The sequence below is a fragment of the Rhododendron vialii genome, chromosome 4a (genome assembly GCF_030253575.1).
Source record: "Rhododendron vialii isolate Sample 1 chromosome 4a, ASM3025357v1".
Lineage (NCBI taxonomy): Eukaryota > Viridiplantae > Streptophyta > Magnoliopsida > Ericales > Ericaceae > Rhododendron > Rhododendron vialii.
In genome coordinates this window covers 40,682,293-40,703,588 of record NC_080560.1, presented here as the reverse complement: position 1 = coordinate 40,703,588, position 21,296 = coordinate 40,682,293, and the positions used below count along the sequence as shown (strand labels likewise).

Genomic DNA, 21,296 nt, shown 5'->3' with positions numbered 1-21,296 from the left:
AAATCAAATCACTTGGATTCTTGTTCCTCTCCCCTATACGAAAGTGTATTGAAAATTAAAAGAGTTGGATTAATGAAGAATTTCTAGCTGAAAGTGGTTGTGGTACGTTTGTCCTTTCTAGGGTACTGGGCTTCGGGTACGAAAGGTCAAAACATATATAGCCTAATATATTGGAATAAACATTGCCGTTAATGTTTACTAACGTTTTTAATTAGTTTGGTGCCTTTATTCTTCAACGTGCAAGGAAATGGGAACAACACAAGAATGTCTCTCTCTGTCTCACAATTGGAGTTTTGCTATTCCTTCTATTTTTTTTTTGACATGTTGCTTACCTACTTCCCTCGTATATAAAGGATGCACAAGGTCTGAGCTTAGAGGCATAAAGATAGAACTTGTCCAAGGAAAATAAGGTTGAGAGAGAGAGAGAGAGAGAGAGAGAGAGAGAGAGAGAGAGAGAGAGAGAGAGAGAGAGAGAGAGAGAGAGAGAGAGAGAGAGAGAGATATGAAGTACTCCACATTCATGAACTTGTTCATTGTTGTTATAGTGGTGGTGCTAGGAATTGTGGGAGATTGTCATGGAGATGGGTTGAGGAAGAACTTTTACAAAAAGAGTTGTCCCTTAGCCGAGCAAATTGTTCAGAACATAACATGGAAAAATGTGGCTTCCAATCCGTTTTTGCCTGCCAAGTTGCTAAGGCTGCAATTCCATGACTGTTTTGTCAGGGTAATTTTTACATACAATCTCTTTTTTTAAATGATTTTGTCACTCCTTTTTTTTTTGGTTAATGGCACTCCTCTGCAAGTGTATTTTTGCACCAAAAATATACTTACAGGGAAGTAATGTTAACAATAAAGGGAGTGGCAAAATCAGCGGCCCTTTTTTTCTCATGACACACATGTGTTAGTTACATGTATGCACATATTCATGCTTGCCTCAAGGCCCGCCCCACATCAAGCCTGTGTTATCGGAAAACGCCTCGAGGTCTTTTCATGCCTTTTTGTTTAAAATCCTATGCATTGTCTAGCTATGAGGTGATTGCTGTTAAGGAAATATTAATGTCCCATATTGCATGGGAGTTGAATGAGCGATCACTTAATATAATGTTGAGACCTCTTCATTCATTATAAATTGGTTTTGAGTTGAATATAAAGTTTTCAGTGCACAAAGGTCGGGATTAAGCCATTTTTACGCATTTTATATATGAGGCGGCGATGATTTTCAAAAATACATGACCTTTAGATTTTCAAACTATAATACGAAATGGAAAAGTATGTATAGACAAACAGACTTTCATGTAACATATACATGGAGTTTCCACTAAGGGATCCCTTAACTTGAGTTGCAATGCGAAAGGATTGAAAAAGACCAGATTTAATTTTGTGCATGAGAATTTGGACGTAAATTCTCCCAGAAAGGTTACATGCCTAGCTAGATCTCCTCAAGTTTTCAAGGCTATAGTTAAGTTAAAATATGTGCAGAGCTATACATTGGCAAGTGGGATCACTTAATCCCACTTAGTTGCAAAAAAAAAAGTGCTAGATTGGCTATACATTGGCAAGTGGTATAAGTGTTGCTTCACTGTTCCAAAATAATTTTCGGAAATCTAAAATTTTGTCCTGTCTGACAAACTATAAATCCCGACTCCGCTCTTGTATATAAATTTGTGAAATATGTGTTCAATTGTCCATAAATTTAAATTTATACATAGGCGGCGTCCCATCTTAATTACAATTTGGTAATTTCCGTACTTTTGTCTAGCTCTCTCATACTCCTCTAGCTTTCAACCACTCGTTGGCACCATTATTGTTCACTTGTGACTCTGTCACTCTTTGTGATCTTGCTCATTGTCCATATGAGTCTAATTACCTGGTGGATCGATCAGTTTGGCTTAACTTATTTAATTTTGACTTATTTTGTGGTGAATTTGGTGTTACATGATCAGGGTTGTGAGGCCTCAGTATTGTTGGATTCTACAGCAAATAATACAGCTGAGAAGGATGCATTTCCAAACCTTTCTCTGGGAGGATTTGATGTCATTGATGAAATAAAGACCCAACTAGAGATCAACTGTTCTAATACTGTTTCTTGTGCCGATATAGTCGCTTTGGCTACTAGAGACGCAGTTTCCTTCCAAGTAAGTCTTAAGAAAGAATTTCGACAAGAAATTAGTCTTACGATTGCGATTGTGATTTGTATCATACTTTCTGAGTACGTACGTAAAAGTACGACTAACGATTCTGAGTGACTAGTATTATTTGAAATTTTTGTTAACTTAGTGATTTACCACTGGTGACTGTTATAGTATAATAAAAGCATGTGGACGGTGAAAACGGGAAGAAGAGATGGGACCGTTTCGCTTGCGTCGGAGGTCGACCTCCCTTCACCATTCGACGATTTCGCCGGCCTCAAGCAAGCTTTCGCCGACAAAGGTCTCTCATCTAAAGATCTCGTCGTGCTGTCAGGTAAATATTGTTAGGATGCTACGTACCCGGCCTCTCGTTAATTCTCACCTTTTCGTTGATCGAGTGGCATATGATTTGTCTGAGGGTGGGGTGCCAACCTCGTTGGGATGTTACCCTTCCATTGTGATGCCTTTTTTCTCTTGTCCGATCCTTTTAATCATTTGTAATCTTTACATTGGTTTAATAAAATCTTTTTTCGCCCAAAAATTATCTTTCTTGTATTAGGTTATTCAAAATCGATGTCCCCTAAAGTTACACAAGATGGTAATTTAGGATAAAGATTTGTACATGCAAGGAATGGAAATCAATACAGATGCATAAGTTTTTTATTCAAACAAAACCTAGACCATTTTAAAAAGAACAAAAGTTTTGTCAGCACAATTCATTCTGAATAAGGCCCACTCTATACCAAGCTGTTGGTTATAGAGGCAAGCAAATTTGATGGGTTAATGTGGAGAAATTTTTCAATGCCGGGTGGGTACCACGTGGTGTCCGTTCGGTTAATCCGGACCGTTCATTTTGGATTTAGACGGCTCGGAGTTGGAGAGAGAAAAAGGAGAGAGAGAGTGGTGGGGTGAGAGGAGAGAAAGGGTTGCAATCTGAGCAGTCCAATACACTTTTGGACGGCCCGGATGGACTGCTCAGGCATCACATGGGCACGGTCATATGGTACCCACCCGGCATTGAAAATTTTCAGGTTAATGTGGGAAGCTGTGTCATGAGTCGATGTATGCTAGTAAAATTTTCGGTCTTTTTAAGGTTTTTTTTTTTCATACGGTATATATCAGCGAGTGTTAGCGGAGTGTTAATCAACGGGAGTTTAGAAGCTATCCATAATCCTGAACCCCAAACATACTCTTCATGTGACTCGAACTCAGGTCACCACTGGAGAGAGAAACGAGACAATCAACTTAACAAATTTGATTTCTTAAGTTTGTGGGCTCTAAAATGTGTCAAGCCAATAACGCTATGTTCAATTTTGGTCAGGTGCACATACCATTGGAATTGGAAATTGCGAATTTTTCAGCAACAGGCTATACAATTTTGACGGAACTAACGGTTCCGATCCGTCTCTAAACTCAACCTATGCATCTTTTCTCAAGACCAAATGCAGTGCTACGGACACCACAACCGTCGTACCAATGGACCCGGGGAGCGGTCGAACCTTCGACAACCATTACTACACCATTCTGAAGCTGAACGAAGGTCTTTTCCAGTCCGATGCCGCACTTCTCACCGACGGTCATGCTAGTGATATTGTTGATGAGATGGGCACAACTACAAACGAGGAGTTTTTCAAATATTTCGGTCATTCGATTACCCGAATGGGCGCAATTGGTGTGCTGACGGGGGATTCAGGAGAGATAAGGCAGAAATGCAGCATGATTAATCCTTGAATTTTTCTCTAACGAATTTGAAATTTTGATTTGTGGAGGCATATAATTGAAGGGAAACCAAAAGAAAAGAGATTCCGAGAAAATGAACTGGCCGGAACCCCTCTTCTTGTATTTTCTCCTTTCAAATCCTTAATTCCTAATTCCAAAGGCAACCTCAGGGCTTTTGAGCGCCATTGTATTGATTTTTCGTTCATAGTTCGAATAAAGTGGTTTAAATTTTCTGGAAATTTGTTTTTTTTTTTTCAGCTGTGATAATTATTTCAAGGGGCGTATTTGATATTGGTATTGTGATGAGGAAAGTCCAACTTATAATTGTTAAGTTCTTACTGAATAATACTAAAAATGCAATCTTTGTAAAGTGTAATAGAAGTTTGATTCCATCTAGGATTAAGAGTCGAGTATCACAGCTCTTATTTTTACAAGTCTGATCCGGACAGGTTCTTCCTATGTGCATGTGGTCCAATCCCGTTGAGGAGTATCCACATATTTCATGCTATATCACTTGCACAATTGCATTCAATATAAGCTGAATGACCCAAGTCCACTTAAAAACTTGAGGCTTGTAAGTGGCGAGCCACCAGACCAATTGTGTATTAGGGTCCAATTTTTTTTTTCTCTATCTATCCTATGTGAGACTAAAATTGTGTATTGTGGATATGACAAGGTTTGTCGAGCCTAGATTCTCTTTATCCGCCAATTGAAAACAATCAATGAATAAATTAGGCGGCTTAAGTCATTACCGGTATCAGGCTAAACTTATTTCTTTTAGGGATCCTTAAAGAATTATTTTGTGAGCGGCTCAAGTGTTTTTTTATAAGCAACAAAATTTTATTAGAAACTCGACAAATGGTACATCGAGGAGGCTGAAAGTACTCAAGCTACAAGAAGAACCTTGAAGCAAAAGAAAAGGCCAAAAAGAAAAGAAAAAGAAAAGAAAAAACATCCAACGAAAATTGGATGAAGCCACAATCAAAAGAGTGGCATCACCCTATCATCCAAACCATATAATCCTGTCCTCACTGGAGAACAAGCGGCTCAAGTGTTGTGGCTGCTTAGGGTTAGGGCTGCAAACGAGTCGAGCCGAGCTTTACTATGTTTAAGCTTGTTTATTAAGTTTTTAACGAACACGAGCTCGAGCTCAGTGAAAACTTAACGAGTCGAGCTCAAGCCGAGCGGGCCTTGGCTTAACTCGAGCTCGAGCTTGTTCACGAGCCTCAACGGACCTACGAAAAATGTATATATATATCCTTGCATAGGCCTAATATAACCAAAAATATTTTGATTGTGAAGGTATATATATTTCATTTTCCTATGGAGGGATGGTGTGCTGGTGTGCGTATGCTTTTGTCTCCCTTGGTTGACTGGAAACTGAAAACAAAAAGAATAAATTATGAAATAACAATAAAAATCCTAAACTTAAGTGTATATATCCCGGCTCGCGAGCCGACTCGAGCCGAGCTTATCCTAGCTTGAGCTCGACTGGTTTACAAAACGAGCTGAAAAATCGGCTCGAGCTTGTTCGTTTAACTTCCGAGTCGAGCTTGAACGAGCCACTAACGAGCCGAGTTGCGAGCGGCTTGGTTCGTTTGCAGCCCTACTTAGGGTGCGTTTTTTAAACTTATAATGTGGAACTTAATTTGTTATATATTTTTTATTTTTTGTAACCTTTTTGTTTAGCTTTTCGTCCTAATTTTTGAGATTAATCATTCATCTCGACGAGAGGAGTCTAGAAAGTACAAAATTATGACCGAAAGCAAAAAAAAAAAAAAGGTTTACTAAAAACGAAAAAAATATCAAACAGTTATCTTATTTGTCTAAAATACCGTCGTATTTAAATTTTTTCAACATCAATCCATATTTTTATACTTTCCAATTCATCTCGTCGAGATGAACGATTAATTCCAAAAATTATGACGAAAAGCTAAACAAAAAGTTATGAAAAATAAAAAAAATACCAAAATAAGTTTTCAAATTAGTATAAGTATACAAGAACGCACCCTTAGCCTTTTAAATAGATATGAGTTATTCCTTGTTTTTTGAGTCCATGGGATGTCATTTGAACTCCATGGATAATTTCTCAACGGATTATGCCTATGCACACACGGTTGAATGGAAGCATAATGTGATTCCGGACTTAAAACCCCGGAATAGACAAAATTAATATTCTTGTCACGTGGTGTGGAAATTTTTTTAAACTAAACACAGATGGAGCCTGTAATAAAGATGGGAATTAAACGACTGTGGCGTGTTTTAATAATTAATACCTGCCAATATCCTTAACGGGTATTAATTATCAAAACACTTCCTGCACAGTCATTAAAATCTTAGCCAGGTTGCAGGGGGCGGTCCTATTCGAGATGCAAATGGGCAGTGGATTGATGGGTTTCATCGTTCCTTGAGGCGTATGCATAGTATGGAGGCAGAATTGTGGGCTCTCAGAGATGGGTTGCATTTGGCTAGCAACAAGCAGCTAATTCCGATTTGCGTGGGAATGGATGCTTTGGCGGCTATTCAACTACTTACGGATCCGAACCAACCTCGTCACAGCCTGAGCAATATTATTCATGATTGCAGGTACTTGATGAGGTAGTTGGGAGTGGAGAGGATTGATCATGTTTACCACGAAGGAAACATGCAAGTGTGCAGATTTGCTAGCTAGTATGGTTTTTAATGATGCTTTAGACTTTCATGTTTTCGGTTGTGCTCTAGTTTGTATTAATTCGCAATTGTGATGACCTAAATGAGGTTGAGTATCCTAGATTACTGTAAGTTTTTTTTTTTTTTTAAATGTTCCTGTTTTACCAAAAAAAAAAACCCCTCAAACACATTAGACTCCCAACACAATCATCAATCTAATACGGAGTACAAACGTAAATTAAACTACTTGATAATTTGCACCAAGAATTTTTTTAATTCTTTTTGTAAGTGAATTCACATTTGAGGCGCATAAGTCGAGGTCCACTGCATGAGTCCACCGCACAGCTAGTGGGGCCCACTCCAGGCCCCACAAAAAAATACTCATAAATTTGAAAATAGTACTTTTTATGGAACCTTCTAAAAAAATCAGCTCCAACGATTTTCGATAGGTATATTTTCTGAATTCGTAGGAGCAAAACTACTTTTGCTCGAGCCTCACTTACCGTGCGATGGACATATGCGGTGGGTGTGTGCGGTGGTCCTAGACTTTTTGGCAATCATTTGCCAACTACAGTTGAAGTTGGGAAAGCGAGAAGCTGATAATTGAGGTTTGGTTTCATCCAATAGGTCCCCAAAATGTGGAAATATTTTTTTTATCCGCAAATGTGGAAATATTTCCATGTGATGGTTGATGCAAAATTTATAAACAAAAAATTAAGGCAGGCATGCAGATTCCGTACAGAGTGTACGTAGGACGTGCACAGTGGTGGAATTTCAGAGGTACAAACCGTGCAACTGTGCGTACTGTCCTCGTTGACAATTTTAGGGCCAATAGTTGGGTACTTTTTGGTATTGTCATTTAAAGATAATACTTTCCGCAAATAGCTAGAATATCGCTTGTCTCCTTCTTTTTTTTTTTTTTTCAGGCGATATACATCAGTGGAAATTAGTGAGGGTGTTAGTGTTAGCACGGGTACAAAAGCTATCCATAACCCTGGCTCCCAAAGGGCCTGCTCCCTGTGAGGCTCGAATCCAAGATCTTCCACAAAAAGGAGGCAGAAAGTTTACCAATTGCACCAAGCAGTAGTTGTCCATCGCTTGTCTCCTCATCACCCGACAAAAGTAATTGATAATGTCCCTACCGCATAATTTATCGCTACGTAAATGGTTGAGAGTACCACATAGACAACGCCAAGCGGTACTTTGGAAACGCTAAATACTTTCTCGAATTTAGACCAAGAATTAAATGTCTAAACCAAGCACCTACCACAAAAGGTAGGTGACGTTCATCTACTTGTTGGATGGGTGAACGGAATTGCTCCTTTCCCACAATCGCCGAGTCAGGTATACATTTGTGTAATGATTAATTTTCCTCCATTAATAGAAAACTTAGATTGTTCATTGCTGATAAAACAAAATGATTTGCCTAAAAAGAAATATTTGACGCGAATGATTTGTTGAAATATCAACTTCCTCCTAAGTTAAGAATTAAATAAGATTTGATTTTTTTATTTTTTGTAATTATTTAATCATCTAATACATCGTGCTACCCAATCATGACAACTATTCCACAACTAATTTAGAGGAATGTCAAATAGCTCCTCTACATCCAAAGCCTTAGACCCAATAAATAAATTAGGAATTGTATCCTCTCCGATCCACGTTTGAACTGGAGGAGACAACTTAAATCTAATTTTTCAAATCTAGACCGTCTATTGCTACAATCAATAGTTCGGGTAAGAGTCAACTCGATTTCCTCGATAAAAATCTCTGAGCAAATCTGAACCATTGATTATCCCAATATGTGATCCATGTTTGGATTGTTTCTTCCAGTTTGGACCGGAGAGACAATCCGATCCCAAGTTTGGTGGCATGAGATGCCTATAAAATGAGTCTATGAAAACCTTTATACTACATTCAACTAACAAACTCTAGAGGAAATTTAGGGTTTCTTGAGGCATATAGCTAGCCAGAGGGAAAGAAGAAGATCATGATGCCAAAAAGTCCTGCTTTCTTGCTCCTTCTCCTTATAGTACTAACCAGAGCTGTTAGAATTCTTTGTGGTGGAGATGAATATGATCATCAGCAGTTCTTCAATGCCTATGATCAGGATGATCATGGGTTGAGTATCTATGGAGACGGTGGTCAGCTGAAGATGGGGTACTATGAGCAGAGTTGCCCTTCAGTTGAAACTGTGGTGAGGAACATCACATGGAGCAATGTTGCAGCTAAACCCTTCTTGGCAGCTAAGCTCTTAAGGCTTCATTTCCATGATGCCTTTGTGAGGGTATGATATATTTACATGCATTTCTTCCATCCTACTATTATAGATACGTGCACGCGCATAATTGCAGTACTTAGTTTTATTTACGTATACAAATTGATTTTATTTATGTACGTGAAACAGTACTGTGAATCATGAGCTACAAACAAAGTAATCCGTCCTCCCTTTGAGAAATGAGATTGGAATCATATATGTGTTTGCTTGGTGCATGCCTCGCGTGTTCGAAAACTTGTGCAAACAAGTATATTGGTGACCAAAAGAGTTGCCCAACGGAGAGGGAGACGAAATCATGTATGCTTGTAGCTTTTTCGCATCTTTGAAGAAGCTGAAAAATTAAGTACATTTTTACCAACAAACAATATTTAATTTAAAATTGCTGATTCTATTGAATGATTGAGGTCAGTCTAGACATGTACTTGATAATAAGCTATCTTATAACTTATTTAATGAAGAGTTTGAACTTTTATTCAAATTTATAAAACCTAATTAAGTTGTATTCCTAATTATGCATTAATTGCAGGGGAATGATGCATCCGTATTGCTGGACTCAACACCTACAAACAAAGCTGAGAAAGATGCATTCCCCAACCTGTCCTTATCAGGATATGATGTAATTGATGAGATAAAGGCAGCACTTGAAGAAAAATGCAATGGAACTGTTTCTTGTGCTGATATTCTTGCCATGGCAGCTAGGGATGCAGTTTCTTTCCAAGTAATAACATCAATGCTATATATATAGGGGAAATACTACTACTATAACATGCACATGGCTATATATATCTGCGCGTACGCTAGCTTAAATTTATAACATTTGTATACCAAGAAATCGTAATTTTTTTTTTTTATAGGCCAAGAAATCTTAACTTATATGTGAAAACTCATAAGTTGCGTAAAAATTGATGACATTGACTTAAAATCTCACAATAGTTGCATAAAAATTCGTACACACCAACTACAGATCGAGTGTGTATTGTAGCATTTATTTGTTTTATATGTAGGATTTACATGATATCTTTCATTTCTGTCAAAAGCTACGTACGCATGGAGTTACTCAAGTGCTGCCCAGAATTAGTCTCAATTGCTGCTGATATATGTCTTGAGGAGTGGTAATTTAATGTGTCCTTACGTGTAGAAAGCTTTGACTGTGATAGCTATGGCCGGGCTCATTCAATTTTCCCATTGGATGTAATTTTTCTTCTTTTGTTTTTTTTTTTCCCTTGGCCTGTTACTATGCCTCTCCTTGATGGCTATTAGTTGGTCTCATCTCGATGTACCCTTTGTCGAGTTTTTAATAAAATCTTGTAGCCTATAAAGAAAAAATGATGTTTTTATATAGCCTTACATGCATTAGAAAGGTATGAGAAAATTAAAAGTTCCCTCCTAGATCTCAAATTCGAAAACCTTGTAGGTGCTATATGTCCATGTTGTGGGGCCAGTTCTTATGGGGATTTGTCCCGACTTTACTGGAGATCCAACTAGTACTCTGGACACTAGAATAAATCTACGAGAAATTATTCAAGATGCGTGTATGATAGTCTAAACGCATCCGGGTTACGTAACAAAATGCCTATACATGTAGTATGTTAATATTCTAGAGCATGATTAATGCTATTAATTAACGTGATGCATGATCGTGGAAATTGCAGTTCCAAAGGCCAGTGTGGAAGGTTTTAACAGGGAGAAAAGACGGGAAAATATCACTTGCGACAGATATTGGACCCAATATACCATCACCAGGAGCAAACTTCAGCACCCTCTTGGCTCAATTTTCAAGCAAAGGTCTAAATATTGTAGATCTTGTAGTCTTATCAGGTACGTACCAATATTTAATTTACCTAATTTAATTTTAGAACACTTTAATTTTAAGCTTTTATATTTAAAAAAAAAATTGTTGCTAGTGTCCGTCGGAAATTCTTATAACGGGCTTTGAAATTCTTGGGGTCCTAGAAATTGGAAAATAGCCTAAAATCTATCTGCTTTCGAAAAGCACAGTTTGAGGTGTTTTTTAGACCAGATTTTAGATTTCAAGTACTTAGTCTGAAAGATTATTTTGATTTAGCATGCAGCAAACACTACTACCTTTTATTTTCACTTAATCGTAAAATAATTTTACAGTCGTAAGTTTATTCATTTTGTACTAGAATCTAAAATTAATTAATTTACAATTTAAAGCAAAATCTCTAAAGTCAGTTTTAACATCTATGGCAAACACCTCATTAACTAATTATTTCTAATTCCCCAATTAAATTACTACTATATGTTAATTTTCTTATATAATTCTCTTATTCTTGGAAAATATATTTTAGTTTCTCATTATTTCAACTTTTACTATACTTCCCATTATCGAGTTCTTTATCAATATTATTTAATTTTGCTGTTTCAAAAAAAATAAAACTTTTACTATACTTTCCCTCTAAAATAAATTTCCACTCATTTGAGATAACCCTAATTGTCAATGCAGGGGGACATACCATTGGAATAGGGCATTGCTCTTTGATATTCAAAAGACTGTACAATTTCACCGGAAAAGGTGATACAGACCCTTGTCTAAATCAAGACTATGCAAAAACCCTAATGGGTCTCTGCCCAAAGAATTCTCCTTCTTCTTCTGTGGAGATGGACCCCTATAGCTCACTCTCATTTGACAGCCATTACTTTACGATTCTCAACCAGAAAAAGGGCCTGTTTCAATCCGATGCTGCATTGCTCACCGATCGAAGATCAGCCCTGATATCGCAGCTCATGCGGATTCCCGGGGTTTTCTTCAGTCGATTCGCCCGTTCGATGATGAAGATGGGTGCCATTGGAGTGCTTGGAGATGGTAATGGTAATGGAGAGGTTAGGAGGAATTGCAGAGTTGTTAATTAACGTATGTTGATGATCAGAGGGGCTTTCTAGTTTTACATCAGTTTCCAACGCCATCAATAAAATAAGAGAATTGATTTCTACACTCTCTCTTTTTATATCCACGCTTTCTTTTTTGTTTTTTTAGCAAAAAAAAAAAAATACATAAAAAAAGTGTGGTTATCAAAAAATAAAATGTAGAAATCAATTCCATTAAATAATTGTTCGCAGGTCTTCATTCAATGATTAGTATATTTTTTGGGGGTTTTGGTGAGTGATTTGTATCTATATGTAAGATGATTAATTCATGTTTGTAATTTGTTTGCGATCTCATGAAATTTTATCCTTTTTGCTGTTTCAAAGAAACATGTACTTAATGTCCCGCTGAAAAAAGGAAATCCGAGCTCTTGGCCGAAAAATGTATTGTCATATGTATTATCTCTATAACCGGCCCAATATATATATAATTCAGGTGGACAAAGATGAGATCTTAATATGCCACACGCCATAGACTTGTATAAATTACATGTATAGCCTCCTTGGATATGTAGTCCAATCCATTGCTAGCCAAATCAATGCGTCCTAAGACACTTCTAAATTGAGGCCCCGTTTTTTGGTGATCCACTTTGTTTGCTTGCTTGTTTAATAAGCTAAGTTTATTATGGTTATTCCTAGCTTATTAATTTGCTTAGTGCATGTTATGAGTAATGAGAAAGATAAGTAAACAAGCAAGATGAGTTAATGAAACATTAAGGGGAATTTTTAGGCTGGCCCCAAAAATTAGATTCGGGCTTAATTTAGTTCTGCACAATTATTTATATTTTTTATTCCAACCATGCCCCTTCACACGCATTAGCGCACGAAACTAGAGAGCATCTAGTATAGAAAAATTATCCAATGCTCCATGAGCATTGGTGCACCATTAAAATATTATTTAAATTTCAAAAAGTCATATCTTTTGTTGTAGATATTCATTTTTTTAAAAAATTATATTTTTGGAACCTCTTCGACGATATCTACTAAATAAGATCCATATTGAATATGAAATTATATAATATTAAAAAAATATCATTTGCTATGAGAACTGTTTCTATGAGAATTGCTTATGATAATCATTTCTATGAGAACTGTCTTTACGAGATAAGTTTCGGACAAAAATACTCTTAGCTATGTGAACTGGTTATGAGAACTGTCAATTCTCATAGTTAATTCTCATAGTCAGTTTTATGAGAACTATGTGAAATGGCTATGTAAACTGAAAAATACACAGTTAAAATAGCCTTAGCACACACTAAAATACATAGTTCTCATAGAAAATACGTCGTTGTAATAGAAAATACACAATTCTCATAGATAGTTGTCATGGACAATACTGTGAGATAGTTGTCATGGACAATACACAGTTCTCATAAAAAATAAACAGTTCTCTTAGAAAAATGCACAGTACTTATAAACAGTTCTTATAGAAAATACACAACGATATCTACTGAACAAGATCCATATTGAATATGAAATTATGTGAGATTAAAAAAATACCCTTTGCTATGAAAACTCTCCATGAGAACTGTTTCTATGAGAATTGACTCTATGAGAACTGTTCCTATAAGAGCTGTCTTTATGGGAACTGTTTCTATAAGAACTATCTTTATGAGAATTATTTTCATGAGAAGTGTCTATAAGAACTGTCTCTATGAGAATTGAGTCTATGAGAACTTGGAACAATTCTTATAGAAAATACACAGTTCACATAATTTCACCGCATACTAAAATACACAATTTTCATAAAAAATACACAACTCTTATAGACACTTTTCATGGACAATACACAGTTTTCATAGAAAAATACACAGTTCTCATGAAAAATACACAATTTTCATAGAAAAATACATTGTTCACATAAAAAAATACACAATTCTCATAGAAAAATACACAGTTCTCATAGAAAATACATAATTCTTATAGACACTTCTCATGGATAATACACAGTTCTCATAGAAAAATACACAGTTCTCATGAAAAATACACAATTCTCATAAAAAAATACACAATTCACATAAAAAAAATACACAATTCACATAGACAACTCACCTAATTCAAATAGATATTAAATACAAAAATTCAACCACAGAATAATTTTCTAAATCTAAATGTGCACGAAGAATCTAGAGCAAGCTTCAATATACCAGTTGATAAGCTTTATCAAGTTTTTTATTAGTACCAGTTGATAAGCTTCAAATTTTTTTTTTTCCCCCCACGGATTGAAGTACCGAAACACAGAATCACAGGTTCTGTATTATTAATAGCTTCAGAGGTGCGACTAAGATAATGTTATAGTAATTGCCGACTCAAGATTGTTTCCTCGCAGCCACTGATTGTAGATTGCGGATTCGTTGTTTGATCACGCCGATGCTCTAGCGTAGTTGACGACGCCGGAGCTCACGATGCCGAAGATGAACCGGAGGATGAAGAGCATCGCCATTGACGAAGAAGACGAGGACAGCGATGATGTGGTTAACAAAGAGAGAGATCTGCATTGGCGACAGAACATGACACCGGTCCACCGGAGCTGCTACCGTCGTCAGAGATGAAGGGGATGCCTTGGAATTTACTTCTTCATGGACGAAAACATGCCAGGTTTAGAGGTAGAGAAAGGAGGTGGTTGTTGGAGAGGAAGAGGGAGAGAGAGAGGATTTGTTGATGATGGTGAGGATTGAATCAACGAGGCGGAGTAAAAAGGGCAAGAAAGTTATGACATGACATATCCCAGCCTACGCAGCTTCGAAAATAATATTTAGGATTGGGATCAAAACAAACCTAAAAAAAAGGACCGGCCTCTAATTTTCTAAAACATTAATGTTGTTTGCTTAATTAGAAGCAAATAAACAACTAAGATTGATTATTAGACAGGGACTAAATATCATATTGAGTTCAAATCTTACTTACGGGAAGTGCTACAATACACACCATTTATTTGGGTGTGTATCATATGCACTCTCATTGAAATACATCAAAATATTATGATTCCTAAAATATTATGAATATATTGCTAAAAAGTTACGAATCATATTGATGAAAAGTTACGAATTTTTAGTATAAAAGTTACGATACGAAATAAAATGTTATGAATGACCGGTCCTACAAGTAATTTTTTATGGGGTGGCACAATATGAACCATATAATAGGTGCATATGGTACACACCTTAAAGGGGTGTGTATTGAAGACTTCCCCCTTACTACGGATGATGCTATGGTGTCCCCGATAATTTTGGGGACACCGTAATTTTTGGTATAACTTTACCATTAGGAGCATAACTAAAATCAATTACAAGCATAACAAAATCCAAACAAGGCATAACCAAGGAATATCCAAAAAACCAACCAAGGCGTAACTAAACCCAACCAAGACATAACAAATAAGTTATGCCTTACTATGATTTTGGTTATGCTTTACAATGGTTCTGTTATGCTTGTAATGAGTTTTGATTATACTCATAATAGTTTTGTTATGTCAAAAGTTACGGTGTCCCCAAAATGACCAGGGACACCGAAGTCATTCCCCCTTACGTAATCTTGTTTTTATATAACTAGGTGTCTTGGCTAGCTTACGCAGTCCTCGACTAACCCTGAGAGACCAATCTCGTCGTCCACTAGCGGAGGCCTCAATAATAACGAGAATAAAACTCTGCATAGACTGAACCCAAATGAGCTAATAGTACTTGAGAAATTTCAAACGTGAGGGAGCAAACCTAAGTCTTTGGCCTTAAGTTTTTGACCACCAGGCCAACCTCTCGGATTGAGTTCGAATCTTATAGCTTTGAGCTTCTGATCCTTCTCAAAAACAAAAAAAACAAAGTACCATTAAATCGAACGATGCAAATTTTTATTTTTTTCCTTTTTCGCACGTTAGGATGGTTGTTGGAGATAATTTTTTCTAATGAAAATGAACATGCATGTGACAATTTTTTCTTCCTTTTCATCAGGGACTGATATTTATGGGGAGTAAATCAATTTCTCAAAAGTCAACGTAAGCCACGATTAGATTCAACCAGCAATTTTTATTTTTATTTTTTTTTGCCAGCAATTTGAACACCGACAAACGTGACGGTGGGTGCATGTGCCACCGTTGGACTAAACAAAGCTTTTTACATTGTAACGATGTGTTTAGGCTATATCTTTGTAGAGTGGTGCTACAGTTTCCGACGGGAGGAATCCCAATCAGAATCCCGACGTCCCGCCGGGCCCACTTCGGCTACCAGACGACTGATCCGAGCCGTCCAAAAATTCTATAAAAAAAATCGAGTGGGCTATCGCGAGAATCAATGGCATCCAACGTACGTGTATAAGTGGCCGATCCAAACACTCCATTTTTGGCTGATCCAAACAAAAAAATGGATTGTTTGGATCGGCCATCTACGTACACACGTTGGATGCCGTTTATTCCCGCGGCGGCCCACTCAGTTTTTTTTTTAGAATTTTTGGACGGCTCGGATCGGCCGTCTGGTGACCGGAGTGTACCCGGCAGGACATTGGGATTCTGATCGGGATTTGGGTCGGGAACCATAGACTTTCCAATCTTTGTACACCTTGGCTCCCATAGGAGAGGTCTGCGAGTCTATGGAGAAACGTCAAATCTTTTCGTTTTTACCGCATGATGAATCACGAGGCGTATTCTGATCAGCCTTTAAAATCCCCATCTGCATGTAATCTACAACACCACAGTGACAATTTTTGTGTACTAATGCTCTAAATTTTTTTTTAATCGAAATCAGTCCAGTTTTAACATTTCTGGGTCAAACTGGAATCATTAATTTTTTTTAGGAATTGTCGAGAAGCTCAACAATTGCGAAAATTGTGATCGGAAATCGACCATCATGTGACTACGCGCAACTTGTTTATGTTGAAATAAATTAATGAGGTCCAATCTAGCTAGTATGTTTCGCTAAAGATGACTGCATTCTAATATCAGAATATTCAACTAAAATTCTAGAAATGGTTATGATCATTAACTACTGAACAGAAATGAATAGTTCTTAATTATCATCAAAGTGGATCAGAGATAATCCAAAATTGCAAAATTGTCAAAACTGGACCGGCCTATTTTTCATTCTTAGAGGATATATCCTGACAATTTAGATAAACACTTTATGCAGGCATTCGTCCAATTATAATTGCTATGAGGAGTATCAGGTACTACGAACGGTCGGTGTTATTTAGAATCACGTACATTAGTTAATCTTAGATATGAAGAAATATAATCATCACGGAATTACTAATCATATGTCTAATTGCTATGCTATGATCATTTTATTTCATCATGAGCACTTCAGAAAATTAATATTTCTTTTATAGCTGGATGTTCGGGCCAGCTTGCGCGCATCTCGGTTAATTCCGGAATTCTAAAGTTAACAATCGGACAAACCTTCCAGTATACGTACTAGATAACAGTTGCATTGGGAAGATAAACAAATGAGTCCACCTTTGACAAGACCCGCAAGCTAAGATCAAGGAGAAATTAAGAGTTCTTAGATATATTTCTGATCCCCACAATGGTCATGAACTCATGATTTCATGGGGGCTATCATTTTCGTTGCCTATAAAAGGAAAATCCTATGTCCTTTTAGCTTGTGTGCTATATATGGATACATTGGTCTAGTTTTAGAGACTTGGAATTCCTAATTAATTAATTTGCTATTGCCACCCCTATGTCTTTTGTGTTTGTTTTGCTTAATTTCAACCAAAATGAGTGCTAGAGAAATGTTTTTCATTGTGTTGGTTTGCCAGCTTGTTGTGTTTGGAGCACTCATAGGGGAGTGTGAAGCAAATGGGTTGAGGAAAAATTTCTATGAGAAGAGCTGCCCACAAGCTGAGCAGCTGGTTAGGAACCTCACATGGAGCAAAGCCCAAAAGAACCCTAGTTTGGGTGCTAAATTGCTTAGGATGCATTTTCATGACTGTTTTGTCAGGGTATGTCCATTTTCTAGCTATTAGATGCAACAGTTACATATTGTGGATTCGATCCAAAATCACGCACAGAATTGCACAAAAAAAAAATTAACACACTAGTTGAAAGCACGATACAACTATAGACGTAAGTTTTTAATCAGCTGGTACATTTCATGAATCATAAAGTATTCACTACATATCAAATGAGAAGAGAGTGCAAAATACATGACAAATTTTAATTGAACATAAGATTTTGCTGTTCTAATGTGTGGCAGGGTTGCGATGCATCGGTACTGCTGGACACGGTCGGAACTACCAAGTCCGAGAAGGATACGATACCTAACCTTACACTGTCTGGATTCGATGTGATAGATGATGTCAAGGCTAAAGTCGAGCAAGTTTGCCCCGGCGTTGTTTCCTGTGCTGATATTCTAGCTTTGGCTGCTAGGGATTTGGTTTCCTTCCCTGTAAGTCCTTAAAAAAAACTTAGTATTTTTATGTGTAGAAAAATTAAACTTGAAGAACGTGCACAAAACACCTGTGTGAATGTGGACCCCATAGATGAGTGGCGGGGTTAGGATTTGATCCTAAGTTAAAAGAACGAAGATTTTCGACCACTAATATTTTCTATTTTTTATATAATCACACAAAAATGACATTCAACTACTAATATCTTCGTATGCCTTACACAAGTTTTTTTTTTTCTTGGTGGCATGCAGTTTAAGCAGCCTAAATGGGACGTTCTCACCGGAAGAAGAGATGGAAGGATTTCTTTGTCGTCGGACGTCGCCGGAAACATTCCGTCGCCGTTTTCAGACTTCATCACTCTCAAGAAAATATTTGCAAAGAAAGGCCTTAGCGCCACTGATCTTGTAGTACTATCAGGTAAAGGCATATGATCAATCATGGGATATTTTTCATGATTTGCTTTGCATGTTCAATTGTTATTAACCAAGCCCCAAAAACAAAACTAAGAACACCCTCGACTAATTGCGGGACCCTGAAATTAACGACCAAAAAAATCTCCAGTGATCGACTCCAAAGTTTGAAATATTTTGACCTACTTTTCTATCATGTCCCTCCGATATAACGAATCATTTTTCTTTTAACCAGGTGGACATACCATTGGAGTAGCCCATTGTGCAACAATTTCAAACAGGCTATACAATTTCACGGGAAAAGGCGATTCTGACCCTTCTCTAAACCCAACTTATGCCCAATCCCTGAAAAAACAGTGCCCAAATCCAGCAAAATCCTCAACAACTGTGGAAATGGACCCTCGTAGCTCCCTCACATTTGACACTCACTACTTCACTATCCTTAACCAACACAAGGGTTTGTTCCAATCCGACGCCGCGCTCCTCACCGATAAAAAATTGGCGGAGATGGTGAAACAGCTGCAGTCGACAGACGATTTCTTTTTCGAGTTTAACAAGTCGATGGAGAAGATGGGAGCCGTCGAATTGCTTACCGGAAAGGATGGGGAGATCAGGAAGAAATGCCGTGTCGTAAATTAGCAGTTATTAACAAATAAATCAGATATGCTATGAATTAGTAGTATCGATTGACCTATGAAATGTTGTTTTGCTTTTGCTGGTTTCTTCTATTTTCAAGTTGGTATCTTGCGAACTGCTTTCTTTTTCCTTTACTTCCCGTTACCGTTTGGTTGATTCAGTTGTGAGTTATCCCGGATACGTCAGCGGTTGGGATGTTTTTCTTTTTCCACTTGAATTTGATGTTCTTCACGTGTTTATTTTATTTTATTTTATTTTTTGATAGGTGATGTTCTTTACGCGTTGTGCCCCGGTAATTCCCTTTTGGGTTGTCCATTAGAGTTCTAATTAAACAAGTTAAAAATATGTTCGAGCTTAATTTATTTAGCAATAGTCGTCTTCTCAAATGAGCATTAATCAAGTCTCACTAGCGGACTTACGTAGCTTGGCTTTTTTTCTTTTTCCTTTTTCTAAATGAGGTATGAACATGTTGATCCAAGTTTTGAGCTGTTTTATTTAGATTCTACGAATTTTTTTAAAAATGTGTTTTGACTAATTAGTACTTTATTACGTACAATAAGTCAACTTAGAATAAGATTTTAACGAATCGAACATCAATATCTTATCAACTAATCAATACCACTATCTTTTTTTAATGGGAAATCAATTATCTTCAAGAACTGCTTATTAACGATTGATTCCACTACCCATTATTAAGAATTTAGAGAGAGAGAGAGAGAGAGAGAGAGAGAGTTTTTCATTATCCCCACTCCCACCCCACCGACAGTTTTTCATTATCCCCACCGACAAACTAGGCATCTTATTATTGGCACCTGGACATCCCAACACAACACGTATTCATCTGAGGAATTTCATAAATTAATTAATTCCCCCACTTTCTCCCTCTTTATGTCATGAATGTGCCAAGTGTCAATAACATGAGAAATTCCCATTTGAGCCGTTCAAACGTGTTTTGAACCGTCCAGATCCTGCAGGCAGAGGGAAAGAGGAGAGACAGTGCTCGGATTTGGACCGTCCAAAACACATTTAAATGGCTCAAATGGGTGCTGAATACTGTTACGTGGTATCCAATTTGCAACCAAAAACTTCTCCAATAACATAATTGGACACCCTGATGGAGAAAGGAAAAAAGTAGTAAAAGAAAAGGAGAACATAATCGGACACCCCTTTGCCTACTTGGTTTTGGTGGACACCCCAATACCAACTTCAAAGGGTGTTACAGAGAAAAAATATTGGACCATATAGTCCGAGGGATTAGCCAAGTGGTCTTGCGATGGGGCATAGGGGTTTTGCTCTCTTAAAATCCTCATGCATTAACGTGTGAAACGACTGTCGAAGGGGTTATAGAGATTAGTCCGTGCAACCTGACCCGGAACATCATGCATTGCTAAAAAAGTAATTAAGATAGGACCATACTACGTAATGGCACCCCATCAAAATTGCAATAATGGAACGTAATGTAACATGCAAGCAACACCCTCTAACAACAATGTCAAATGCAAAAAATGTCTGGTTGGGAATGGGGAGATGCTGGAGCTTCTGACCAGGGCCGGCTAAAGGGGTAGGCCAGGGAAGCACGTGCTTCGGGCCTCCAAAAAATGTTAAAAACGAGGGCCTCCAACATTCTAAAATCCATATCCATATATATATATATATATATATATATGTGTGTGTGTGTGTGTGTGTGTGTGTGTGTGTGTGTGGCCCATTTTTTTTTTTCTGCATTGAATCTCCTTTACACAAAATAAACTCAAACGGTAGAATTACTCATTAGAAACACTGGGGCGATAAAAAAAAAGAGAGAGAGAAAAGAAATGCTTGAAGAGTTGAGGACTATGGAGACTTAATTAGTACGTTTGCAGCAAAAAGTGTGAGAAGAATAATTTTTAAATGATGAATTTTAAGATATTGTAATAGTTGCATTTTTTTTGGGATAATATGCTTCTATTTCGTAATGGTAAATCTTTTGTAATGGTTTTTTTATGAGACTTTTTGTAGACCACTTTTGTATGAAAGATATAGAGAGACCTCATTCAAGAGGTTCGCTTCCGGCCTCCAAAACTTATGAGCCGGCCCTTCTCCGCAGCATCCCCAGGTCCGTCTGCTTGATGTTCTTTTCTGTCCTCAACTTGGTATCCTTCTGTTCCTTTATCTGAAAAAATGGAATTTTTTAGAGCGTAACTCTCTGTATCCCTTTCGGAAAGTTTCTCTCTT

The 21,296-nt window shown here is 37.2% G+C and overlaps 1 protein-coding gene and 1 pseudogene across 1 annotated transcript; both read left to right on the top strand.

Annotated features, from left to right (window-relative positions):
* Positions 1–491: 491 nt before the first annotated feature.
* LOC131324040 (uncharacterized) lies at positions 492–11,991 on the top strand. The gene is made up of 11 exons (XM_058355867.1): positions 492–724; positions 1,944–2,135; positions 2,304–2,463; positions 3,451–3,848; positions 6,193–6,434; positions 7,276–7,336; positions 7,773–7,841; positions 8,467–8,784; positions 9,302–9,493; positions 10,428–10,593; positions 11,243–11,991. Exons 1-11 carry the CDS (start codon positions 503–505, stop codon positions 11,647–11,649), a joined length of 2,427 nt encoding a protein of 808 aa, XP_058211850.1. The 5' UTR covers positions 492–502; the 3' UTR covers positions 11,650–11,991.
* A 5,278-nt stretch (positions 11,992–17,269) lies between these two features.
* Positions 17,270–19,409, top strand: LOC131324039 (peroxidase 1-like; annotated as a pseudogene).
* The last annotated feature ends 1,887 nt before the right edge of the window (positions 19,410–21,296 follow it).